Source organism: Symphalangus syndactylus, chromosome 12, assembly GCF_028878055.3.
Source record: "Symphalangus syndactylus isolate Jambi chromosome 12, NHGRI_mSymSyn1-v2.1_pri, whole genome shotgun sequence".
Taxonomy (NCBI): domain Eukaryota; kingdom Metazoa; phylum Chordata; class Mammalia; order Primates; family Hylobatidae; genus Symphalangus; species Symphalangus syndactylus.
This window is the reverse complement of record NC_072441.2, coordinates 99363414-99391271: the sequence shown is the minus strand read 5'-3', so window position 1 is coordinate 99391271 and position 27858 is coordinate 99363414. Positions and strand designations below refer to the sequence as shown.

Below are 27858 nucleotides of genomic sequence, written 5' to 3'. Positions count from 1 at the left end.
TTAAACCATATCAAAGATATTTATTTTAGAATAATCACTGAGGTAGCAGAGTAGAAAATGCATTGGAAAGGGTGGCAAGGAAGAGGGTACTGAAAACAAGGAAGAAGACAACACAATAATTCAGAGAAGAGATGACTAGGCCTGAATTTGGCTTATAGCAGTTATGATGGAGAGCAGAGGAGGGATGCACAAGATACTTGGAGATAGAATTAGCATGACTTTGTGCAACCCTCGTAACAATCAGGTTCATCCTCGCCAAAGACTTACTAAGTAAGGGGACATTCTGTCCTGTAGTTTATCTCTCACCAATTTCAAGAAAAGTGAAGATTTACAGATAAGTAGAAAAGAGGCAAGTAGGACAGGTGCCCCCCAGGCTTTTAAATAATGTGACATGGAGGCAGGCTTGGAGGAATCAGGGACAATTCGAGTTTTTAAAGGTTTCAATGTTCTGTCCCACTGGGTCAGGATGGCATTTCTGGCTCCATCCCATTTTCCAGGGCCCACGAGGCGGTACTGATAAGGAGTACATGGTCCAAAGAAAACCTCCCAGGCTAGTCTGGGATCCTTGAGGAACAGAAGTGGGATGCTGGGCTTTGTGCCTACGCAGGCAGCGATATCATCCATGTAGGCAATGTAGTCGAATTTGTCTTTGCTGGTGTCTTTAAACACTCCCCTGAGAGGAAAAAAGAGGGAGGACCTTTCATTAATTACACCTGCCCTGCATTTCTCAAGTTATCAGACCCACCCCTCCTCCCACCATTTTGTTACATTTTTTGGGGGAAATCAAACCATATTTGGGAATGTTTTTGTATGTTAGGAAGAAAGAAATTAAAGGAGTTTATCTACAGAGGATATCTGTGAAGCTAATTAATTTTACTAGAGATGGTAAAAGGAGGCAATTAATTTTACTAGAGATGGAAGAGAAATTTTTTTTCCCATTGAGTTGTAGGAATTTATTTTAAATAACCTACAGCTGATTAAAAGGGAATTCATGATAAAAATAGAAGATACTTGAGGAAAGATGTGGGAAATGGACTCTGCACACACACTAAACTAACAATGCCTCTAAAACAAATGATTATAGCAAAAAATGTCTTCACATTAAAATTTTGCTTTTTATGTTTTTTCCATTTTTTACACAATTACAAAAGAAAAAATAAAAGCCCTAAAATCTTGATTATTTTTCCTTTTTTTGGAATAAATACTCATTTTCCTCTAAATTTATTGACCTGTGGAACTTTTTATACAATAAAATCTTTCAAGTGAAAGATTAGGGTTAAAAAGAAAAAGATGGACATCTTAAAGGGTACAGCGAATGCTCAGAACAAAGGATGATGGGAAAGTGGTTTCAGTCACTGATTATTTCATTACCCTTAGACTAACTCGCCCTTCATCCCTCCCCAACCCCAATCTACATGATCTTTAAGATCAAGAAAAACATTTAAATATTTTAAAATAATTAAAAAGAAATAAAAATTCACATTTAAAAATGAACCCTCAAGTCAGGAAATATTTTCCCATCATGCTTTTCTGTGAACAGGTGTCTGAACCAAAACACTGCCAAAGCCACGACTGCTTCAAGTTTAATGAAAATTGATCCCCATGACAATAGAGAGTGACGACTCTAACAGATGCGCTGGGTTTTTTGTTCTACTTAATTTTAAATTCCTGAAATGGGGGAGAGGGGATGGAGTTTAGGAATTTATTTCTATTAATATATAGAAGTTATTGCAAAACCCTAACTGTAAAAACACACCAATATAATCGGACTTCACATACAGTAGCTAAGAGAATCCAAACATTTCAGTGAAACAGTGAATTTGCCTGGTAGAATGCTGACAAATTCCCATCCACTTGCCCTCTTGAAAATAAAAACAAAATTCAAAACAAATCATACAGCCAGAATTTTGATACCTGAAATATTTTTAAATAAGTTGTCCATAGGACAATAGGCTCAGCTCTCCCTTATAATATCTCCAGGTTTATCTTTTCGCAAAGATGTTGGTTTGTTAAGACTTGCCGCCTCTCTCCCCCCAGGCACGAGGGCAAGTGAGGCTCAGTTTATCCATCTTTCCCAAACCACACTGTTCCTTTTCACAGAACCCTGCCTCTTGAGACTGGCTAAAACTTGTAGTCTTCATCAGCCATGTCAATAGCCCAGGCAAACTTTTCCCACTGGGTTTTGTTGTAAATCTTCTCAATTGGGACACCCCACTTCTTGCACCAAGGCACTGTGATCCTAGGGTCCAGATAATTGAGTTTGGAGGTTCCCAAGGCAATCTGTTTATTTTCCTCTCGGTCTGTGGCTTGAACTTCCAGCTTCATCAACTGTTCCTCCAGTCTCTGAACAGCCTTCTTCTTTGACTCTACTACCTTCTTCGTCTTTGCATCCTTCATGACCTTGGCATCAGCCTTAGCACTTTTCAGGTCTCTCCGGGCATCTGCTAGCCGTTCCTTCTTGGCATCAATCTTAGTTTGCAAGTTCATCATAGACTTCTCAAAAGTTTTTGGTGGTGCCCTCTGATGGTTACAAAAAATTGCAACAGCTCGATCGGCACGGTTATAAGAAAGGATCTTCGCTGGGGTGTTCTCATGGGGGCTGTGAGTTCTTTTAGCTGCTGCTGTAGCATGATGGAGGCATTGTATGTACAGAATACCTTGACTGTCAAGCCCTCCATGAGATCCTGAAGATGCTTATTCAGAATACCAGTATTGCGTCTATCAAAAAGATCATCCTCGGGCTGCTTGTTCTCCATAAATAGTTGTAGATTCTTAAAAACTCGAGAGAAACTTTAAATAATGTTTTCAGTTCTTGGATTTGATGTGAGAACAACGTCTGATCAGTCCAAATAGAACAGCTGTTGAATGAATGAACATGACCAGAAAGCATCATATGTACCTAAACTTTTTTATTGGTGCGAATTGTGAGTTGAGAGGGCCATACTTGGTATACGTGGACTGAACTTGCCACAGATATGAGCATATTATATATTAATATGAAGTCATTATTCATACCTATTTATGTCAGTAAACTTACTTATTTACTTATTCCTGTCAGTAAACTTCCATGATGTTTTACTTTTCATGAAGTTTACTTATTTCTGTCAGTAAACTTTCATGATGTCCCAATGTCATTCATTCATTCATTCAGTGAATAAATAAATAAATGAACATTAAGTGTCTATCACATTCCAGGCACCATTGTAGGTGCTAGCGATCCAATAGTGAACAAACAAAGTCCTTGCTGTCAAAAAGCCTGCATTTTAATAGGGGAAATGAACACATTATTAAAAAACCCCAACTAAGTAGATATGTAATATATCAGGTGGTAATAATGGGCATTCTGAGAAATAGATAGGAGGGTAAGGGGAGAGGCAATGGTGAGTCAGGGTTGCTGTCACTTATAGTGTTGTCAGAGAAGCCTTCTCTCTTATTAAGTGACATTTGAACAAAGTGAGCCTTTTAGGTGTCTGGTGGAACATTCCAGGCAGACAGAAGAGTGAGCGTAAAGGTTCTGAGGGGGTTATGCTTGGTATGTTTGAGGAACAGGTAGGAGGCTGGAATGCCTAAAGCAGCATGGATGAGATGGAGAGCAGTAGGCAGTGAGGGCATATCAATATTTGGGTGTACTGTGGGCCTCAGAGGCTGTAGGGAGGCTCCTGGGAGTGAAAAGGAAGCAACTGGAGGTTTTTGAGTAGAAGGGCAATGTGATGTGGCTTACTCTTGATGCTGTGACAAGCCTAGATTGTAGAACAGAGTGGAAGGAGGGAGACCAGGTAAGAGGTGGCAGCAAGTGTCCTGATGAGAGATGTTGGTGGTCTGGTCTGGGATGGTAGCAGTAGGGGCAGTGAGAAGTGTCTGAATTCTGGATTTATTTGGTAGGTAGGAGCTGACAATATTTGCCCATATGGGGTGTGAGAAAAAAAGAAGAGAAAAGGATTATTCCAAGGTTTTTGACTGAACTTGGTTTTGACCAACTGGAATGAGTAGCTATGAACTGAGATGGGGAAAAGTTTCAGATCAGCCCATTTACAGGGCAGATGAGGGGCAGAGGGGGTCAAGAGTTCATTTTTTGACATACTAAATTTGAGATGCCTATTAAATATCTAAGTGGAGCTATCTAGAGGGAGTGGAATTAGGAGTCTGGAGTTCCGGAGAAAGATTTGAGTCAGAGACACAGTTTGGGAGCCCTGAGTATATGATGATATTTAAAGCCACAGGCCTGGATGAGGCCACCTGGGAGTGGGTGTAAATAGGAATGAGAAGAGGCCTGAGGACTAAGTTTGGAGCTCACTAAATTTTAGGAGTGAGGAAGAGGCGATACCAGCAAATACAGAGAAAGAGCAGCCTGAGAGGTAGGAAGAGAGTGAAGTCAGAATAGATTTCCTGGACTAAGTGAAGACAGGATTGCTACTGGTAGGGGGCCAGGCTGTGTGTTCCGCTAAAAAGACCTGGTGTCCCCAAATGACTTGTCTAAGGCCACGTCTGATTGGTGGCAGAGTTAGGACTAAAAACGTATCCTTCTGATTCCTAATGCGGAGTTATTTCCAACCTGCCATACTGCTTCTCTAGGAATGGCTTTTATACTCTGAATCCTTTTTTTGTAACAGAATATACTGTAAGTTTTCCCTAGAGCAAGCTACATTTCATACCTTTTAATGAGCTGTTCCTTTTCAGTAGCCTCCATCATCAATTTTTGGGATGGAGGTATCTTACAGAGTCCTGTGGGAAAAATCACAAACAACACTAAAGTCACATGTGGCTTTTCCTTTATTTAAATTCTCCTCCCACTCATTTCTAGCCTCCCACTGCTCTAACTTCAGAGCACATGATAGTCAAAGCTCAGAATGGAATTGCAGCACAGAAAATAATTTTCTGGAGGTAAAATTCCCCACCCAGCTCGCTTAACCAGGGTACTCTACTGCCAGAATTGTGAGGAGAGATGCCTCTACGGCCCAGCTGTCAGCCTGCGCCACACTCACCAGACACCTTCACCTGTGCCAGTCAGCCTGCCCTGTCTCTCTTCATCTGCTTTCACTGTATAAATAATATAATTTATATTATATCGTATGTATACCCTCCACATTGTGTGTGTGTGTGTGTGTGTGTGCATGTTTGTGTTAAAGCTATTAGTTGGTTAGATGTAAACACTTAAAATGACCCCATTTTAGGCTGTTCATAGTGGCTCATGCCTATAATCCCAGCACATTGGGAGGTCAAGGTAGGAGGACAGCTTGAGTCCAAGAGTTCAAGACCAGCCTGGCAACATAGCAAGATATTCTTTCTACAAAAAATAAAAATTTAGCCAGGTGTGGTGGCATGGGCTTATAGTTCCAGCTACTCAGGAGGCTGAGGTGGGAGAATCCCTTGAGCCCAGGGATGGAGGCTGCAGTGAGCCATGATCACGCCACTGCACTCCAGCCTGGGCAATGGAGTGAGGACTGGTCTCTAAAAACAACCCACTTTATAACCCTGTCTTAGAACATTTTTATTTTTGTTACACAAGGAGCCTCAAGTGTGGAAGGGGCCTGGCAGTTTCTCAGTCAGTCTCACCCAGGCTCTGTCTGCTTTTGTTGTGAGGACCTGCTCATTCCCAATCTCCTGTCTAGACAGTCTTAGCACTTGGACTCTGCTCTTCTTGTTTTTCTGAATTCTACACCTTATTCTTCCTTAACAGCTTGCACCCTGATAATTCTCTGCAGTTGTCCAGCTTCCCCAGAGACTAAAATCCCAGTTTGTCTTCTGGATTCCTAGAACGTCCATACTCCCTCTTATAATGTAAACTCTATCCCCACCCACCTGCCCCTTCACTGTCCCTATCCACCTCAGGCAACTTGTGACCCTTGTTAGTCTACCCTGTTTGCCATCCCATTCTGGCCAGTCCTGCCCTTGTCAGGTACCAAGTGCTGGCCCAGGGTGTGTGTTTACTTTCCACACGAGATAGGTCCAACTAAGCTCTGTAGACTGCTTTCCACTAGGGTCGCCTTATCCTCTAAAAAAGTAGCAAGATTTAATTGGTTGTCCCTAGATTGCTTTTTGGAAGTTCTCGGGAGAAGCATGCCATTACTCCTATGGTGTGAGCTAAACGAGTTTTGTTTTGTCAGCTTTATCATTCTAGTAACCATTTTGGAGCTCACCATAAAATACTTTTAAAAACCAGGTAGTTAATTAAGTCTTCTGTGGTTTTAATGTAATTGGATAATACCGTGAAAGCTCTTTAATTGGCCTTAAAAAAACAGAAATTTGTGGTAATTTACTGCAGGGTTGTAGAATTTTTTTCCGTAATGTAAATAAAATGAGATTTTCCAACTGCCTTCTTTCCCCTCCCCCAATTCAAATAACTTTTTTTTTTTTTTTTGCCAACTTAGGAGAACGTACGGTTTTAAGTGTGATTGATACCTATTATATTTCTACAGTTTGATAGAAGTCAACACTACTTAATACCATGTTGTATGCTATTTATAAGTTATTGGTGATTGTTTTTATTCATTAAGAACAGAATTCTTCTACAGCATAGCTGATTGGCCCAATTGCTATGGCTGTTTATATTTAAAAACAAGAAAACTGGCCGGGCGCGGTGGCTCACACTTGTAATCCCAGCACTTTGGGAGGCCGAGGCGGGCGGATCACGAGGTCAGGAGATCGAGACCACAGTGAAACCCCGTCTCTACAAAAAATACAAAAAAAAATTAGCCGGGCGTGGTGGCGGGCGCCTGTAGTCCCAGCTACTCAGAGAGGCTGAGGCAGGAGAATGGCGTGAACCCGGGAGGTGGAGCTTGCAGTGAGCCGAGATTGCGCCACTGCACTCCAGCCTGGGCGACAGAGCGAGACTCCGTCTCAAAAAAAAACAAGAAAACTGCAGTTCTTTAAAACTAAAATACTTGCTAATCTAAAATTTGCCCTGCTTTAAGAGAGGTATGATAGCAATAGCAATGGTCAGAGAAACCTTGTCACTTAATAAGCATTAGTTATATGTCAAGTACTGTGCTAACTGCTTTGCAGACATTATCCTTTTTACAAAATTCTTATGATAGAGGATTTATTATCCCCATTTGACGATGAAGGGGCTGAGATTTGGAGAGGTTCTTGCAAAGCTAAAGAATTTAGAAGTTGGGATTGGACCTCGGTAGCTCTGACTCCAGCATCTATGCTCTTATTGCGTAATTGACAGAAAGTGGTTTCCGGTGTCTAAAATATTTTTTATGGGCCTCTAATCTCAACTTCATTCATAGTGTATATTATTCCAATATCTTTCTTTGGAAGCAATATAAAATTATACTTCTAGTACTAAACGAAAAGATTTAGGAGGAAATAGATTAGACTAGGCTAGAATAGGATCATGAAGCCTTCAATAATTTCAGCCAACCTGAGAAATTTGATTATATTCTGTTGTCCAAATTTATCTCATCCACAGAGCCAAAATCTCTTTTCCCATTCAGTCACATTAAGTGACACAGCACACTCTGATATTACAAACATATACAATTAATTGTACACTAATTTTAAAAAATATTTTGTTACTTTGGTTCACATCTGTTTGATTTTAGCTAAATGGCAGGGCACCAGTTTTAAGATCCAAAGAGAGGGCTTTCAGTAGAGTCATGGTACCTTTGAATACTCTTGTGACCCATCTTGCTTGGAGCTCTGTGCCTGATAAGATGGATCCTTTAAGGCTGATAAGGCCGATGATGGCTAATGTCGCTCTCTCTAGGTTTACAGGAAAGACGTGCTTGTATAGAAATATCTTCTTTGTACAGAGGCTTTTAAGAGGTTCTTCAAAAAATGGAAAAGAAAATGTATATCCTGTAGTGAAGATCACAACATCAATGTTTTCTTCCACTGTCCCATCTTCAAAGACAGCAGAGGTTTCTGTAAATTCCATCACGCTGGTTTTCATAGTGATTGCCCCACAGAGGATACAGTTTGGCAGCTCATCATTCACAATGAATTTTGCTTTTTTCCTTTGACACACAGGAGAAAATTATTCACTGTAGTTATTTTTATGAGAAACTTCAGCAAATGATTTATTTAGTCAATTCAGGGAAATTACCTGCCAAGCTAAGGAAGAGAATTAACCAATGTCTAATTCAAAGTCATCTACTTGACTTAGTATGTTTATAACATGGTTTTGTGTTTCTGCTGTCAGTAGAAGGTATGTGGAAAATGACTAAACCTAATCTTTCTTGCTTGGGGTTTAAAACTCTCTATCTCTTAGAACTAATTTCTGGAGCAATGCTTTTCTCAGAGTGTCAGCGTAGAGTGTACAACAATCCATTTGATGATCAATTTTGGGTCTCACATTACTCAGGCCTCTGGGGAATGACATTAGGCAGAGAGGAAATTAGCAAGGAACTCTTTAAATAAAAATTTAATACAGAAAATTAGCTGGGCATGGTGGCCTGCACCTGTAGTTCCAGCTATTTGGGAGGCTGAGGCAGGAGAATCACTTGAGCCCGGGGAGGGCAGAGGTTGCAGTGAGCCAAGATCACACCACTGCACTCCAACTTGGGCAACAGAGTGAGACTCCATTAAAAAAACTTTATACTGATACATATTTTCAGTGTGACCATCATTCTACCTAATCACATCAAACATATTTTCTTTATAAAATTTACATATCAAATCATCCTTTGCCAGTAGCTTTCTTCATAAGTTGAAAGACATCTCAAGGATAAAAACACAGACAAAAAAAGAAACAAAACAAAAGACAAAAAAGGATATCTTACTGAAGAAAAATATTTGGGTCAAGTGTATAATAAAAATCATATTTAATGACCTTACATGCTTTTCAAAGGCTTTTACTTGCCAATGTGCAACTCTATACAGATGTATGTTAAAATATATCATTTTGGCTGAGTGGAGTGGCTCATTGCTATAATCCCAGCACTTTGGGAGGCCGAGGCAGGTAGATCACTTGAGACCAGGAGTTCAAAACCAGCCTGGACAACATGGTGAAACACTATCTCTACTAAAAATACAAAAATTAGCTGGGCAAGGTGGCCTGTGCCTGTAGTCCTAGCTACTTGCGAGGGTAAGGCAGAAGAATAGCTTGAGCCCAGGAGGCAGAGATTGCAGTGAATAGAAATTGGACCATTGAACTCCAACCTGGGTGACGAGAGTAAAACCCCGTCTCAACAACAACAACAACAAAAACAACAACAACAACACAAAAAAACCCCAACAACAACAATAACAACAACAAAAATATGTGATATTTGTAACAGCAGGAAATGAAAGTTTTCATCTTTTATTTTCTTCCAGCCTCATGAATCACTACTTTGCTACCATGAAGAGAATAAACATATTTTAAGAACTGCTATGGTACTTGATGGACAATGTCTTAGGGAAATACATTTAGAGTAGAATAAACAAAGGCAATATTACAATTATGGAACATTTTGAATTCTGAATAAAATATAATGAGAAATATTGATTTAATAATTTTTCTACTAAATAAAAAATGTAAGTACCCTTTGGTAATACTTAATCCATAATCCTCATGATTAAATTTCTTATTCAACTTCCTTTCTTGAATCCAGTTTAGAAAACGTGAAGGCAGAAGTTGTGCAATAAAACTACAGCATCTTCTTGTAACCATCATATTATAAGGATAGCCCCAATCTGAAGAGCGCCCAAGAACCCAGGTACCAGTTCTAGTACTGAGAAGTACCTAAAAAGTAAAGTAAGGCAAGAAGGATAAATAAATGTTCATCATTTTGTAGTATTTTTCATCAGTGTATTTCAAATGATCTTATTTCAGTCTGGTCTATTAACAATAGAGGATTGGTGAATTTGTACATAGGTCTACATACGATTATCTGTTCCTATTGCTGTCATTGTTCTCAAAATCACTTTACTAGTTCTGTATATCTCTTAAATATTTTACTAGTTTATAGAATTATAAATATAGAAGTGTAATATTTGTAGATACATGGAATTGATCTGGCAATTTTTTACATGTAAGCAAAATAGAACTTAAAGTGAAGGTATGGAAAAGCAATTTTAACTTATTTTTGAATAAAAATCTATTCTTTCCAGATCTAATCATTGTCCTTTAATTTATGCTAAAGTGCAATAGATTTCTAATTTGTGAATCTGGGCTTAGACTTTCTAAAACCATTATGTATACTTGTTGTGCAAGAGTTGCTTTCGTCTCAAAACAAGGTACAAATATCACTTTTAGTAGAGAACTTAGAAACATTCAATAAAATGACCTTTCTATTCTTACATAGGGATTTTGCCAGAATGACAAAGGGAGAGTGTTAAAAAAAAGATAATTGACCTGGGTGAAGCAATTTGCCTATATGGTCTTGTTTCTGAAGGAGCACTTCTGAAAAATGCTTAGAGGTCTGGCATCCACACAATTTTCCTAGACCCTTCTTGGAGATAGTTCAGTTCGTAAAGCATGGCTTTTTAAATAGTTCAGAAAGGACTGTGAGTGGCTTTAAAGATTTTCAATGTTTTTTTTTCCCACTTACTCTGTGTCTGCATAATTTAGCAATTGGCCAATGTACTTCATAGTTTTGAATATCTCTTTCCAGCCACCATAACTGATGATGGGATTAGGGGCATTAATTCAGAGATGATGTACCTGAGCTGCTGTTCGACTGAGTTCCACAGCAATGTCTCCTCCAGTGTTCCCAAGACCGATCACCAAGACGCGCTTGCCCTGAAAGCCTTCTGGGATCTTGTACTCTTGACTATGCAGGATCTGACCTTTAAACTTATGAATTCCTGAGAGGAGTGAAGGATCAGAAAGTCTGAAATATCCAAAGCTATAATTTCTCACTACGCAGGGATAGGGTCTATGGAAAAAGGGAAGTCCCACAACTATGGCAGCACTTTGCTTGTGCTGCTTGTGGCAGGAAATAGAAAAATCATATAACCTCCCTCTCACCTGGGATGCTGTGAGTGCAGATGTGGATTTAGTACAAACTGTCTTGTTAAAAACATAGGAGATCTTGAATTCCATATGAGTGTGCCCTTTTAAAGCAGTTGCTTCAGGAAATCAAACTCACAAATAATGAGACATCTTATATACTATGCTGAACATCCTGGGCAAAAAGTAGATTGTTTCTAGTTCATCTACATTAAGTATTATATCCAACTGTGGCTTCTCCCAGGACCATTACACTATGCCTTGTTAAAAACATAAGAGATCTTATGGTCCATATCAGTGTTCTTTTTTAAAGCAGTTGCTTCAGGAAATCAAACTCACAAATAATAAGAAACATCTTATATGCTACGCTGAACATCCTGGGCAAGAAGTAGATTGTATAACAAAATGTTTTAACAGGATCCTTTGCCTACTGAGACCCCCAAAGCTGGACACTAAACAATAGTTCCCGCATTTCAAGTGAGGTGCTAAACCAACTATGCTGAGTTTGCAGAAAATGTGTGTGTGAGGCCAGTTTTGTGATCCTGACTTAGCTTCACACTCACTTTGATGGTCTAAAATGGTTGAGGATGAAGTGGCTAGGAGTTGGAAATTGACAGGAATTGTGGCATTTTCTGTCATGTTGACATGGAGCCAGCCAGGTGTGAGGGGCTTCAAGGAGACCACTCTGAGCGAGACCTTGATGTTCGGGGTCTACAGAGCACAGCAACTGGTGCTTGTAAGGCCGTGACTGGGACTGCCTTCGAGGGATGGTGGCTGCACTGGCAGCATTTCTCCCACTGTTGACAATGCCAGATCTATATTTCATGTGGACCAGAAGGCCCTGTGGGAGAGAGCTGGCGTCTGACACCAGCTTAAGGGAACTTTGCCCAAGGTGGCAATTTGAACACACAATGAGGCCCTAACAGATAGTCTGTGTGGCGATGACCTGGGGAGAACTGGGGGTTAGAGAGTTGTAGGTAGCCAGCCTGAGAGCATATAATCTGTAACAGAAGCTACAGTTGAGATATCCCCAGTAACAAAGCGTCTCTCTGAATCAGAACCTGGACACCACCTGACAAAGCCAATTTTAAACACCCCCGAGATCAGAGAAAACTAGCTCAGGATTGGGGCCAGTTCAGAAAGAACTTTTCTTCTCTCTTACCTCTTCTTGACCTTTCCCCAGCTCCAATTCTGCAAAGGTCAGAAACTGCAGCTGATAGGTTTAGGGTTCAGAGGGAGAGGATGGCAGAGGAAGAAGGAAGTCAAGCACACTGTCTCTTCTCGACACTGCTGTCAGCTCATAGCAGGTGCCAGATGGTGGAGGGAGAAGCTTTTACATTACATGCAGTTGCAAATTTTGACTATTGCATGAACAGGACATTTTAGTTATGAAAATGAGATTTTTTGTTTGTTTTTGGGTGACTTATAATGATCAGAGGACCTTTCATTATCTGAGAATAAGCAGAAAACTGCCTGAGATTTCATCCAGGGGCAATGGAAGGACAAGCCCCACAGATCAGGTCTGCAGGGATACTAAAGGAAAAAGTTGGCTAATAGTCGTATCTTATACAGCCTGTTCTTTCAACACTTTCAACACCACCCAAGGTACTATGCTAGGTCTAAGGTCTAAGGAATGTGAGGACAAAAGGCAGTTCCTACCCTCAAAGAATTTTTTCTTTTTTTTTTTTTTTTTTTGAGACAGGGTCTTGCTCTGTCACCCAGGCTGGAGTGCAATGGCGTGATCTTGGCTCACTGCAACCTCCGCCTCCCAGGTTCAAGTGATTCTCCTGCCTCAGCCTCCTGAGTAGGTGGGATTACAGGTGCGTGCCAACATGCCCAGATAATTTTTGTATTTTTAGTAGAGACAGTGTTTCACATGTTGTCCAGCCTGGTCTCAAACTCCTGGCCTCAAGTGATCTGCCCACGTCAGCCCCCCAAAGTGCTGGGATTATAGGTGTGAGCCACCGCGCCCAACCCATACCCTCAAAGAATTTGTCCTCTAGGCTGGGTGCGGTGGTTCACGCCTGTAATTCCAGCACTTTAGGAAGCCGAATTGGGTGGATTGCCTGAGATCAGGAGTTCGAGATCAGCCTGGCCAGCATGGTGAAACCTCATCTCTATTAAAAGTACAGAAAAAATTATCTGGGTGTGATGGTGGGCACCTGTAATGCCAGCTACTCAGGAGGCTGAGGCAGTACAATTGCTTGAACCTGGGAGGTGGAGGTTGCAGCGAGCTGAGATCATGCCATCGAACTCCAGCCTGGGCAACAAGAGCAAAACTCTGTCTCTAAATAAATAAAGACTTTGTCCTCTAATGGGGATGTAAGTAAGTAAACAGAAAATAGGTAACAATTATTTAGCCCTTGCTATGCTAGTCCCAGGCTTCTAAGAACTTTATACATATTAACAAATTTACTTATTTATTTACTGAGAAAGAATTTAGCTCTGTTACCCAGGCTGGAGTGCAATGGCACCATCAGAGCTCACTGTAACTGCCTTCCAGGCTCAAGTGATCCTCCCGCCTCAGCCCCCCGAGTAGCTGGGACTACATGTACATGCCACCATGCCTGGCTAATTTTTTGTATTTTTAGTAGAGACAGGATTGCACCATATTGCCCAGGCTGGTCTCGAACTCTTGAATTTAAAAGATCTGCCTGCCTCGGCCTCCCAAAGTGCTGGGATTACAGGCATGAGCCACCACACCTGGTCTGTATTAACAAATTTAAACCTCACAGCACCCCCATGGAGTGGACCATAGTATTATTCAATTTTGTCAAAGCTGAGACTGAGACAAAAAAAAATCCCTGAGCAAATGGCTTAACCTTCCTGTTTGTTTTTGTTTTGCACTGCTGAGATTGCAGTGCAAAAAAACAAAAACCAAGCAAGCAAACAAAACAGGGAGGTTAAGCAACTTGCCTAGCACCATACAGTAAATAGCAGAGCCCATAAAGGAACTCAGGATGTCTGACTCTGGAGCTCAGCTGTCAGGCATGATACTATACTCCGTCCCAGAAGAGAAGGCATTAAGATGGGTCCAATGGGACGTCCAGCCTGGACTGAGCCAGTGAAGGCATCTGAAGGGGATTTTCTTAAATTAAGAATTTGTTAAAGGATGATTAGAAATTGGAAAAGGGGAGCATAAAGAAGTTTCCAAGAAGTGGGAACAGAATATGCATCAAATGCATTAGAGAGTGGAACTTTCAGCCACTTATGAGGTTTTCCTGGAGGGAATTTACTGGAGGGCTCAACTTTGCTCATGGATTTTACATCTTTCATACTGCCTAACACAATGACTTGCAAATGACAGATTCTCTGTAATTACATATTGAAGAAGAAAAAAAAGTAGACAATGTTTAGGTAGTTCTGAGTCAATGATTATGTCAATGCAGTGCCAAAAAGTAAAAAAGAAATATATTTGATAAATTAAAACTACTAATTCAGGAAAACAGCAGAAGTCAATTTATACTGAAAAGAAAAGAAACTTTATCTGAGGAATGCAAGTCCCCTTTAAGTTATCAGGCCCAGAGAGGCATTGAAATCTGACAGCAATCACATGTCACTCCCTATGATGGGTTAAATAATCGCCTCTTGAAGACACTTGCTATTTGGGCTCTATGACATTAAGTAGCCATAAATTACCCTGACAATGCTATATGCTGGATGTCATAACTCATAGCCTATAGTTCAAAAATGTATAGCCTATGACTAATCAATGCTATTTTTGTAAACATGAGAATTCCTGTCACACAATTTTGTATCTGTGCACTCCGTGTTCCCTGTTCCCTTCAGAAACCTGCTTATAACAAAGGCTGAACAAAGCACTTCCCAAAGCAACTTGGAAATGTTTCCCAAGCAGCTATCCTCAAGGAAACTCTTTAAAATTGTACTTTGACTCAAGTAAATTCTTTGAAATCACATTTTGTGCCTCAGCTTCTTCCATTAGGTTGACAATATAGATTTTTAAAAAGGGTATGCATGTGTTGCAATGTCAACTTTCAAACAGTTGTGGCAACATGTTATAGACAAAGCTTGTGATTTCTATGGATTTTTTTCAATAGTGTAGAAATAATCTTGGTACTTTCTATGCAGAGAAGAGTTCATGTTCCCAAGTAAAACATTCATTTCAACAGGGGTCCTACAGCTATTCGTGAAAGATACTGTGGTGGTTAGTTAAAAGCAGAAACGGAACTTAAAAAGTAATAGTCCTGTAATCTCAGTATTTGGGAGGCCAAAGCAGGTGGATCCCTTGAGCCCAGGAGTTTGAAACCAGCCTGGGCAACATGGCAAGACACCGTCTCTGCAAAACATACAAAAATGAGCCAGGTGTGGTGACACACACCTGTAGTCCCAACTATTCTGGAGGCTGAGGCAGGAAGATTGCTTCAGCCCAGGAGGTTGAGGCTGCAGTGAGCCGAGATGGCACCACTGCACTCCAGCTCAGGCAACAGAGTGAGACCCTGTCTCAAAAAAAAAAGAAAAAAAAAAGAAAGATAGTCTATGTGGAACTGAATTTAGAGTGGAATAAAGGGTAAACAATCCCAAACTTGAAGCGAATAAATTCCGAAAGTATCCATGTTAATATTTTGGCACTTATAGCACATTTTCCCATAGAAAATGTCATAAGAGGTGTTTTTATATTCCTTTAGTACTGTATAGTTGTGTGTTTAGCCCCCAGATCAGCAGCAAGCCTGAAGCCAACCACCATTTATAATATTGTTTCCTTGCAAAATTATGTATTGAATTTTCACTTCATTCCTTTTTGAATAGGATATTTTGTCAATTTGTGATTACATTTATAAGATGTATTTCATTCATTTTGCCAACGTTTGCATGTTTTATTCTTCACAGTTTTCCTTCCTTAAAAATTCTTTTAATTCCTTGAAGAAATTTCAAAAACTCACCTATTCAATTGCCTTTAGGGCCACTAATATATAACAAAAGAGTAGCTTTATTACATTTTAGTAATCCTCAATTGATTAATTTTATTTCCCTCAACTGAATTTGAATAGCTTTTGGCTTTTCAAATTATCAGTTTTGACCTCAAATGATGGCAATTTGACAGTCATGAGTATATTAAAAAGAATATGTGGTCACAGTGAAAAGCATTTCCAAATGGAAGTTTCCAAAACTCCTTTTTATGGATAGCCCTGGTTTAAGAGTTGTATGATTATTTATTTGTTCATTTATTATCGAGACAGATACTCACTCTGTGGCCCAGGCTGAAGTTCAGTGATGTGATCTTTGCTCACTGCAACTGCCACTCCCCCAGGTTCAAGCAATTCTTGTGCCTCAGCCTCCTGAGAAGCTGGGATTACAGGCATGAGCCACCATGCCCAGATAATTTTTGTATTTTTAGTAAAAACAGGGTTTCAGCATGATGCCCAGGCTGGTCTCCTACTCCTGGCCTCAAGTGATCTCCCTGCCTCGGCCTCCCAAAGTATTGGGATTACAGGTATGAACCGCTATGCCCAGCCAAAGAATTGTATGATTATTGCGTTGACTGTTTTGAAGGGTGAATATATTGCTTTTTTCCCCCTTTTAAAGTTTTATTTGTCCAAGAACCTCCAACTCTAGAGAAGGTTGAATATATTGCTTTACATGTTTAATTTCCGGTTTGTTTCTTTAAAAAAAAACATATACTCTCACTTCCTGTAAGTTCTATTACAGGCCAGTTCTGATTCAAATTACCTGTAATTTAATCCCTAAAATCAAAGCCTGTTCTTTTTCATGACAGATCTGATTGTTTTGAGCCTTATGTGATCACTGAATTTGAGTTAGACACACATTAGAAAGCTTAAACAATAATAATAACATTTATATTAATAAATAAATAAGACCTGACACCTACATAGTGCCTTATACACCTTTTAAAGTAATTTTGCACGTATTATTTTTGAGAGTGAATATAAAGCTATCTATAATCATGGGGAGGTATTTCCAACTGCAAATCTATAAGTTTACTTCTGGAAGAACCCAGAAGTGTAGGCATGGTCTCAGGTAGAAATGACTCACCAGGAAAGGCTTCCAAAGGTAAATGGGGATTCAGGAAATGTCCAGTGCAAACCATAACAGCATCAAAGACAGCTCTATTTTGCTTGCCTTCTGTCTCTGTGACAACATCCCACTGACCAGTTTCGGAGAAGTCTGGACGCTTCGTTATGCTGCACACAGTGGTCTAAAAGTGAAAGACAAACACTCACTTCTCACTAACACCCTCATGCAATGACTGGTGTGGTAACCATGTCTGTTACTTTTAGTAGGCCAAGTCCCATGACAAGAGGTCTATTAATATTGATTCATCATCTTCCTAGAGAAGTTAAGTAACTTATGCAAACTCACAAAGGTGGCAATATAGACTTTAACTCAAGACATTTGAATCTTTCAGTGGAAGGAAGAAACAGTCACATTTTATTCCTGGTGAGAAAGAGATGAGTTACAATGCCCAATGCTTTGGGAAATTTAGGAAAATTAGTTTTGCCTTATTATAATTTCTGTGGTTCAGACATCTAGATTTTTTTTCCCCAATGGGCTTCATGGACAAAATTCTTTTCTTCTCTCTTAAAAAAAGTCAAAATTTCATCCTGAATGAGAGTTTGGCATTTAGAGGAGGAATCAGCAAATTCAGTATTTTATTTTATTTTTGAGATGGAGTCTCACTCTGTGGCCCAGGCTAGAGTGCAGTGGCATGATCTTGGCTCACTGCAACCTCTGCCTCCCAGGTTCAAGCAATTCTCATGCTTCAGCCTCCTGAGAAGCTGGGATCACAGGTGTGCACCAGCACACCCAGCTAATTTTTGTACTTTTAGTAGAGATGGAGTTTCACCATGTTGGCCAGACTGGTCTCAAACTCCTGACCTCAAGTGATCTGCCTGCCTTGGCCTCCCAAAGTATTGCGATTACAGGTGTGAGCCACTGCACCCGTCCCCAGTTCAGGATTTTAATGATTTATTTGAGTAAAACTTGAGCAGCAGCAGAAGTGAGGAGTCCTTATTATCTTCCTATTTATTTAGAGATAAAATCAATAAAAAGTTTACTTTAGACATCCAATTTTCATTAGATTGCTGAATAGGCCAGCCCCCATCGATTCATCTTCCATAACCCAAAGTATCTTACCTTAAACTGAATGTATTTCAGGAGGTCAAAGTGCTCAGCAAATTCTTGGAGATAGTCCCAAAATTTTTCATGGTTCATGAAATTAGGATAATCTTCGTGGAAAGGGAAGTCACTGTAACATGACATTTCCTTACAGACATTTGTCACTAATGACTTATAGACCCTGGTCATCCCATCTTTGGAAGATTCCTGTGGTGAAGGCATAGTTAGCTTTTTGGGATAATGGAGATAGGAGGAAGAAAACAGAGATCATGGTGGCTCATGCTAGCCTCACTGAGGGGGGGTTATAGCAATTAATGTTCCATTTGTAATCTTATTTACTTTTATTGATTGATTGATTGATTGATTGAGATGGAGTCTCACTCTGTCACCCAGGCTAGAGTGCAGTGGTGTGATTTTGACTCACTGCAAACTCCGCCTCCTGGGTTCAAGCGATTCTCGTGCCTCAGCCTCCCAAATAGTTTGCATTACATGTGTGCACCACCATGCCTGGCTAATTTTTGTATTTTTAGTAGAGATGGGATTTCACCATGTTGGCCAGGATGGTGTCTAACTCCTGGCCTCAAGTGATCCACCCGCCTTGGCCTCCTAAAGTGCCTGGATTACAGGCATGAACCACTGCACCCAGCCACTATTTGTAATTTTAAAGAGTTCCAGGAAACCCAGCATTAGGTCTCTATGCTATAATTATCAGAAATCATTGGTGGGATTGTATAATTAAAATCAATATATTTTTCAAACCGCAAAGAAGCTAACCAAATTAAATAGGGCTCTCCAAGACTAACATTGTCCTTTAACAATTCCATGAATGCAGGGCTCATTATCTGTCTTGTTTATCTTTTCCTTCTTCCATTGGCATGGCTACTCCCTCCACTCATGCCCTGGACATGTTCCTTTTTGCCTTTCCTCAGGGAATACCTTACTAATTTTTCTCATTATTGTCTCTGTATATTCCCAATCTACCTTCCTTTATTGGCTCCTTCTCATCAGCACAAAATACTCTAATTTTAAAAACAAAACAAAACATCCTCTCAACCTATGTCCCCTTCAGTCCTGTCTCTCTCCATCCTATCTCAATTTTCATAGAAGAATCATTTACTGTAGCCTCTGTTTTCTCATGAAGTCCTCAACTTGTCTTGATTCAATCTCCATCACTCAAAAACAAAACAACGAAGCAAATAGGTCTATATTAAAGACACCAATGAACTTCTTGTGGCTGAAGCTAATCGCTGTTTCTCTCTTAAGCCTCTTTCTTAGCTGTCAGTTTCTCTAAGAAGTCATCCATGACCCAACAGAGCTGCAAAAGGTAGCTGATGCGGCCCTGCTGCATCCTGTACTTCTACCACGAACTTGATGACACTGTGTTGTAATTCCCTATTTACTGTTTCTGTTTCCCACCGGACTACAAGGAGGGCAGAGTCCCTGTGTACCTTGTTCATCATTGTGTCCTGGTGGAAGGACATGATAAGTACTTGTTGAATGAGTGAAAATTAATATTATGATAACATTTTTGAAAAAGAAATAGTACAGCTGGCCCTCTGTATCTGTAGGTTCTAGATCCATGGATTCAATCAACCAAGGATGGAAAATATTTGGGAAAAATAAAGGATGCTTCCATATGTATTGAACATGTACATATTTCTTTCCTCGTGATTATTCCCTAAACATTACAGTGTAACAGCTATTTATATAGCATTTATATTGTATTAGGCATTATAAGTAATCTAGAGAACATTTAAAATATTCAGGAGGATGTGTGTAGGCTACATGCAAATATTATGCCATTTTCTATTAGGAACTTGAGCATTTGTGAATTTTTGTATCCAAAGCAAAACCAAAGGGATATCTAAACCCCCAAGGACACCAAGAGACAACTGTATATATACGACTGAGAGAAATTACATTGAAATTTTAATAGTACTAATTTGCGTGTATTGTTACTTACTTAATTTATATTTTTCCTTTTTCCCCTATTTGTTTACCTCAAGATTGTTTTCTAAAATTAATCTGTATTATTTTAGAATAGAAGAAGTAAACCAAACCAACTGTGGGGTCAAATAGCAGAAACTACATAAACCAGAACCAATATTTTCCTTCCACATTAACATTTGGTGGCTTGATGAGGTTAACAATATACCAAAGTTTTTTTTTTCTCCTAGTATACTATAATCCTAGGGTTATGACTACCCCTGCTTATATGTAGTTGCTTATTCTGTTTTATTCACCATCCATCAGAGATCTATTAATAGCAAACAACATGCCTTCTATGAAGGCTTCTCTCTTTCTTGCCTGTTGAATGAATGTCACTCTTCTTTTACCCTATAGCATTTAGTACTTGGGCCTGCCTAGCTTCCATCTTATTTTTTTTTTGTTTTTAATTTTATTTTTTATAGAGACAGGGTCTTGATATGCTGCCCATGCTGGTCTTGAGCTCCTGGCCTCAAGTGATCCTCCCACCTCAGCCTCCCAAAGTGCTGGGATTACAGGCATAAACCTTCTGATACCTCCTTATACTTCACCACTGGGGTAGATCCCTCAGTCCCTACTGGATACCCTGCTACTTCCAGTAACCAGCACCAATCCTGACCAAAGGCAGGTGGTATTTAACCACTTCCATCCCCACTGTCTGATGCTCAAGTCACTTGATAGGTGGCCTGGACCTAAGTGTAGCCTCTGAGGCTAAATATTCCACTTCTAAGAAGGATTGGTTAGTGCCTGAGTTCTTTCTATTATGAAAATGTGACAGCAAACCCTCCCCCTCCCCCAAGGCCTTCCAAGGTCTGGGGCCCTGCCTCACTCTCGCCAGTTCTGTTCCTAAAGACCTGAACAATGTCTGGGGGTTGTGGTTCCACTTCCTGTTGCCAACTTCCATTCTCCCTAGAGTGTAATCTGTTTTATGTTCACCAATGCTATTCAGTTTGCCTGATGTTACACTCTGCTGCTTTGTCTTAGAATGTCCACTGTCCAGAAATCATCATAAGTGTCCAATACTATGCTTATCTATCAGACTTAACTCTTTTTTCCTCTCTCTTCCAACTGTCCCTGACCCGAGTCTGCACATTCTCAAGATTCCTTACCAATCAGACTGCATCCTGCCTAGTGTTTAACACTGCATTATACACATGTTTGTGCTGTTGCAGTAAAGCCACTCCCTCACTTGATCACCAAGGCAGGCTAAAGCCACCGTGTCTGAGCAGAGACAAAGCAAATGGCCAGATCATAACTGATAGAGATGAGAGGATGTGAACCACGTACAGTAAACTTCCATAATCCCCCAATGTCATCACTTCTCTCAAAGCAGGTGGGCTCCAGGTCCTCATCCACACAGCATTTGATGGAGGAGAGGCCACTCACACCAGCTCCAATCACTGCAACTTTCTTGGCCATGGTATGCTCTGTTAGAGGAAAGTCAAGCAGAACTTCTTTATTTAATAAGTTTGAAAGGAAGCCCTTGTCACAAGACTCAACTTTTATAGTGCTATATATGCCTTTTTTTCATCTTTGAATGGGGGCAGAATCACATGCTGCTTAAAAATCCAAGCTCTGAAATCAGATTGTTTTGGTTTAAGTCTTGGCTTCACTACTTATTAACTGTGTGAGCTTGGGCTAATTATCCTGTCTATGCCTCAGTTTTCTCATCTGTAAAATGCAAATGGTAATAATAGTGATACCAACAAGAGGCAAGGAAATACTGAGTAGAAGAGAGCAGTTCCCTGGCAAAGGCCCCACCTGCAAGCCTGGAAAACTACAGCCCTAAATGGGAACAGGCATTCCTGTTTTTGCACCCCTATGTTGCCTTTTCCAAGACCACTCTGGCCCACCATGCCCCTATCCCATGCCCATATAAACCCCAAGCTCCACTGGCAGAGCAGAGCAGCATGGCAGAGAAGGAGAGAAGAGAAGGAGTGTTTGAATATCAAGAGGAGTTCAGCCAGGGATGGTTGGAGAGGAGATCGGCCCAGGATGGCCAAACTCCAGGGGAAGATCATCTTCCCACTCCATCCCCTTTCCAGCTCCCCAACAAGCCTGCTGAGAGCCACCTCCACCACTCAATAAAATACCCGCATTCACCATCCTTCAAGTCCATGTGACCTGATTCTTCCTGGACTTTGGACAAGGACCTGCGTACCAAAAGGGCAGGGTGTAAAAGACTGTCACCTGAGTCTCCACTGAACTAGTAATAGTTAGCTGTCCATAAATAGCAACTGCTAAAAGAGCATTAATTTTAACACACCTCTAGATCCTACTGTGGGGCCAGATCCCAAAAGCACTAGTCCTGGCTCCTGCACCTGCCTGTCTGCATGCTCCCCTTCCCATAAGGGGTTTGAACATGCAAACAAGCCACACCCCTGTAGCAAGTTCTGCAAGGGGTCAAGAAACTCTTCCGTTTTAATAGTAATAATAATGACTTTAAAGGGTTGTTATGAAGATTAAATGACTGATAAATGTTGGAATGGTTTTAGAAGTGTGCCTGCTACATAGTAAGTGCTCAACTAAATTTAGCTATTACAGGTTGAGCAGCCTAAACCCCCAAATCCAAAATTTGAAATACTCCAAAATCCAAAACTTTTTGAATACTGACATGAAACTCAAAAGAAATGCTCACTAGAGCATTTCAGATTTTAGATTTGGGATGTTCAACCAGTAATTATAACAAAAATATTCCAAAATCTGAAAAGACTTGAAATCTGAAACATTTATTTTTTATTTATTTTAATTTTTTTAATAGAAATGGGGTCTCACCATATTGCCCAGGCTGTTCTTGAACTCCTGGGCTCAGGTGACCCTCCTGCCTTGGCCTCCTAAAGTGCTAATATTACAGGAGTGAGCCACCATGTTCATCCTACTGAAACATTTCTCATCCCAAGTATTATTATTGTTATTATTATTTTTTTTTTAGACAGAGTCTTGCTGTGTCACCCGGGCTGGAGTGCAGTGGCACAATCTCAGCTCACTGCAACCTCCACCTCCTCGGTTCAAGTGATTCTTATGCCTCAGCCTCCCAAGTAGCTGGGATTACAGGTGCCTGTCACCACGCCCAGCTAATTTTTGTATTTTTTAGTAGACATGAGGTTTCACCATGTTGGCCAGGCTGGTCTCAAACTCCTGACCTCAAGTGATCTGCTGGCCTCAGCCTCCCAAAGTGCTGGGATTAGAGACATAAGCCACTGTGCCTGGCCTGGTCCCAAGAATTTTGGATAAGGAGTACTCAATCTGTAGTATTACTATTAGAGAGTGTAGACAGTACCTTGACCCTGTTGGGATGCTAGAATTTCTCAGTATTAAAGGGGCTCTTTGCTATCACTTTGCCTCTGAATCCTAGGAATTTCAGTCAGTAGAAATGTTGGTTTTGATTCAAAGCATTTAGAGTCCTAAAGAATAGCTGGTCACGGTCATGCCTTGCCATAAAACAAGGATATTACCTGGGTTGAGGGGAGGTTCTTAACTTGTAGAGGCAAGACTGACCATAATAGAAAACAAAGTCCCCAAGGAACGTCATAAGGGATATTCTGGAGCCCAAGATGATGTCAGCTAGAAATGGGGATGCTCATGCTTGTCAGCGGAAACTGGAGGAAGTATATACATACACATACATGGGGATATAGGACCAGTTTTTACCAGTTTTTCTGGATTTTATCATTTAGCCTTCTGCACATCTCACATTGCTTTTGCCTCAATCAAATGGGCTGAGTTAATTCTAGTAAATCAAGTTTATGTCACACTGAGGCCCTTAATTTGTCATGTAGACTTAGTTGCAAGTGCTGCTTTTCCCTGCAACCCACTTGGCCAATTCAGAAGACACACAAACGATAGTTGAGACCTCAAAGTATTCCATTGTTTTATGAAATATATATAACTCATTTCACTTTGCTTTTGAAGATACAGCATTTTTTGAGGAAAGATCTAGCTGTATAACCGCTGTGTGATTTTTGTAGTCTCATGTCACTTATCACAGTGGCATTTGCCTTGGGGAAACGAGAGCATATATTTTTTGAGCTATTAGGACCAGTAAATGGGAAATTAGCATAATCATTTGAAACAACTTAAGGCTACAATGCTATTAAGAGGCAGAGTTTGCACTGAGTATGGATTTCAGGATCTGAAACCAAGATGTGTACATGCTGTTGGTCTGAGAGCCTGAGGTATCCTGTGGTTTCCTTCACTAAGCCTCTTCCTTCATCTTTGCTCAGGTTTGCTGTGCACCTTTGGGATGGGCTTGGAGGAGTTTTTCTCTATGCCTTTGTAGCTTGTCTCTTAATCAGATCAGAAGCCCCAGGCACAAAATCTAAGAGAATTTACTGACTGGAGGGAGTAAAGAAAGACTCCTGAGTCCTCCAGGAACCCTCAGACTTACCTGACCCTAAGGCAGATTCATGAACTTGCAATGAGGATCAGAAGGATTTCCTAGGGCTGCCAATTTCCGAATGTATTTGCTGCCTTGCCCTTTGTAAGGCTGAGATTGCCATACCTGGCTTCATTATCTATTACAAAATGTATCGTTTTTCCTCTTAGACTTTTTATTTGGGAGTCCCTGTTTAGTTGAGAGAGCTATATGGGATGCAATGAAAATGGATTTTGGAGGCAGCAGAGTTGGGTTTGAACTTTCTCTGCTACCAACTAGCCATATGACCCTGAGCAACCTACTGAAGCAACCTTAGATATATTAGTTGTAAAATAAGAAAAATATCTATGTTGAAGGATTGTTTGCGTTTTAAAAAACATGGTATTACTTACACAAAAAAGTGTCTTGCACAAAATGTTTACTGAGTGTCCATTCTCTACCTCCCTACTTGTCTCCGGTCTTCCTTCTCTTCTCCTTGGAAAAGACAGTTCACACAGGTAAAATGTATCAACAAGTTTGGAAAGGAGTAGGCAGACATACCTGTGTTTTCCTTTGAGTTGAGGAGTAGGAGGTTTAGACAGCTTCTAACCAGAAATAAATGGCCTCCACCAATAAGAATACTTGAATTTCCAGGCCACTAGGTAGAGGTCTGGGGCTGGCAGATCTTCGCTGTGCTCTATCTCTGCAATGATAACATAAAAAGAAGTGACTGCTAACTGAATTGCCAAAGTGAAAAACATACTGACGTGAATAGACTGGAAGCAAATTAATTCATTCAACAAATATGCCCTGGATACCTCTAAATGCAGGTACTAAGCTAAGTGTGGGGCCCTGAAGATAATGAAGACCCTAAAACTAAGAAATAGTAGTAAAGTCTTACAATTTAAAAAAGACAGTGACTGCTCTTAAGATGTTGTATATGGAGAGGCTGACGCTACCTTGTGCTAAGTCCTATGGTAGCAGCATGCTCTTCATGAATGCTTGCACTCTCCTGGCCTGTTTATTATCCCTGTCTAGAGACTTAGTGACACAGCGTGGGCTGTGGGTTAAAAAGGTGCTGGGCAAAAGCACTTTAAGGACTGACTTAGAGACTCTACAGGCAGTAGAAACAAATTTGGAATTTGCACCTTTTAAAATTAATCCGTATTTACAGACTATAAATTTCTGAATAGGAGCAACCATTTTATTTTATATTTTATTTTATTTATTTATTTATGTTTTTTGAGACAGAGTCTCTGTCGCCTAGGCTGGAGTGCAGTGGTGCGATCTCGGCTCACTGCAAGCTCTGCCTCCCGGGTTCATGCCATTCTCCTGCCTCAGCCTCTCCAAGTATCTGGGACTACAGGCGCCCGCCACCACACCTGGCTAATTTTTTTTTTTTTTTTTTTTGTATTTTTAGTAGAGACAGGGTTTCATCGTGGTCTCTATCTCCTGACCTCATGATCCGCCCGCCTCGGCCTCCCAAAGTGCTGGGATTATAAGCGTGAGCCACCGCGCCCGGCCTGGGGGCAACCATTTTAAATTTTGCCTTGAGTCAGTAGAGGAAGGTAGTGAGCGAACTGGAAATTGAGAGATCTGAGTTCTAGTTCTGCTTCTGCCTCTAAGCAGCTTGTAACCCTGGACACAATTCTCGTTTTCTCTGAGCCAGTGCTTCCACATTTGTAAAACAGAGGGTTCAAGTGGCTTTCTCTTTGTTCCTTCAAGCTTGAAAGGACTGTTCTTACGTCTGAAAACCAAGTAATTGGTGCAAAAAACAAAAAGATATGAATTCAAAGGTAGGCGAGAATACTGCAGGCTTGAAGGATTGGGAGAACATGTGTGTGCAAACTCTGTAAACTATAAAGTGGACTTCATAAGGTACTTGGTTGCTCAAAGGTTTCTTTATTTATTTATTTGAGATGGAGTCTCACTCTGTCTTCCAGGCTGGAATGCAGTGGCTCAATTTTGGCTCACTGCAGCCTCCGCCTCCTGGGTTCAAGTGATTCTCCGGCATCAGCCTCCTGAGTAGCTGAGACTACAGGCATACGGCACCACGCCTGGCTAATTTTTGTATTTTTAGTAGAGACGGGTCAGGCTGGTCTCAAACTCCTGATCTCAAATGGTCTGCCCGCCTTGGCTTTCCAAAGTGCTGGGATTACAGGGGTGAGTCACTGTGCCGGCCATAGGTTACTTATATTTAGTCTCTAGGCAGAAAGGAGCCTTGACCTATTGAACTAGACCTTTGTACAACGGGAAAACCCCACCCTATACCTGACTGACCAGCAAATGTAGGAATCCTTTATGAGACATGGAGAGACTTGGGTGATTTGCAAATCATGTAATCAATTATGATTGCTTCGAATTGGAATTTGATCATTTTCTGTTTCTTATCATCATTCTACCATGCTCTTGCTTTGTTACGGTATTTTTTTTCACACCATCTATGGGGTATTTTGTTTCCCAATGGCTGGCATTTCCATCTCATTCATAAGATGAAATCAGAGGTCACTGGAGTCACTGGAAGTCTCATGATTCTATTTATCTCACTGACACTTTCCTTTTGGATGGTTCTGTCCACAACATAACTTTGTTTCCTTACAACTTCCCTTTGCTTCCTGACTCTCTCCTTAATTCTCTTGCTTTAGCCCTAGTCAAGAGACCCCAAAAGAAGATAATCACATTCATTCTTAAGGAACACACTCCAAGAAGAACATTCATCTTTTGTGAAAGCAGTTTCTGGATCATTTCCCCATTAAAAAAAAAAAAAATCCAGGACACTTACCTCGGTTAGCATAGAGCAGATTCTTTGACTTAAATTATTTCTCAAAGTCAAATAGGCAAGGAAAGTGTTTGTCTTTTTTTTTAAAAAGCTCAAAACCCAAATCCCTTTTTTGAAAGAAAAATAAATGGAAAGATGACTTTTGTAAAAGTGCCCTCAGTTTAAAACAAAAGCCATTCGTCTTTTCTGTTATGCTGGTGACAGCAGAAAGTATACGGACTAAGGAAAAAAAGTTGTGTAAGAGGCAAGCGTGATACTTCCGTGATCTTAAGGGAAGGCCGAATGGTGAGTTAGAATACAGCTGTTGGATTGGCAGAACATAAACGCTTCCTGCCCCTTTACCCCACCCTCCTCAACGTCACAGTTCTGGCAAAGCCCTAAAACTTATGGGAAGCACATGATAGCGTCGCTTTTGCCATTATAGTCTGTAGAGGGCGCCAAATCATCCCAGATCACAGCTTTCTCGGTGAAACAGGAGTTCTACTTTGGGAAACAAACTTCTACACCCTGACTCTTGCTTGAATTACCATAGGAGCTGTCCAAAGGAGAAAGTTATTTAGATGACCACTACCTCATCAAGTTCTTTCATTCTTGGAGTTCTCCAACCCCAGAAATGTGATTTTAAAGTTCAGGACTTACAAGGAATTTAAGCTGTTTTATCCTTCAGATTGGATCAGCAGAGGGAGCTGGTGAAATGTGTTTGAGAAAGCATAAAGCTATTTTTAGATATTAACCTAGGGCACAAAAAAGATAATTATAGAAGCT

The 27858-nt window shown here is 40.5% G+C and overlaps 1 protein-coding gene across 3 annotated transcripts; it reads right to left on the bottom strand.

Annotated features, from left to right (window-relative positions):
* Window positions 1-27399, bottom strand: FMO4 (flavin containing dimethylaniline monoxygenase 4). 3 transcript variants are annotated; one of them, XM_063625139.1, is made up of 11 exons: window positions 27097-27364; window positions 24876-25017; window positions 24728-24809; window positions 21248-21387; window positions 17993-18181; window positions 16892-17054; window positions 10592-10734; window positions 9471-9670; window positions 7609-7961; window positions 4653-4722; window positions 1-673 (listed from the first exon to the last, which is right to left on the bottom strand). In XM_063625139.1, exons 4-11 carry the CDS (start codon window positions 21377-21379, stop codon window positions 247-249), a joined length of 1677 nt encoding a protein of 558 aa, XP_063481209.1. In that variant the 5' UTR covers window positions 21380-21387; window positions 24728-24809; window positions 24876-25017; window positions 27097-27364; the 3' UTR covers window positions 1-246. The 3 variants fall into 3 exon arrangements, with proteins under 3 accessions (XP_063481209.1, XP_063481208.1, XP_063481210.1); XM_063625138.1 differs by lacking the exon at window positions 24728-24809 and having other exon boundaries at window positions 27097-27399; XM_063625140.1 differs by lacking the exons at window positions 1-673; window positions 24728-24809 and adding an exon at window positions 1566-2858 and having other exon boundaries at window positions 27097-27399.
* Between the last annotated feature and the right edge of the window lie 459 nt (window positions 27400-27858).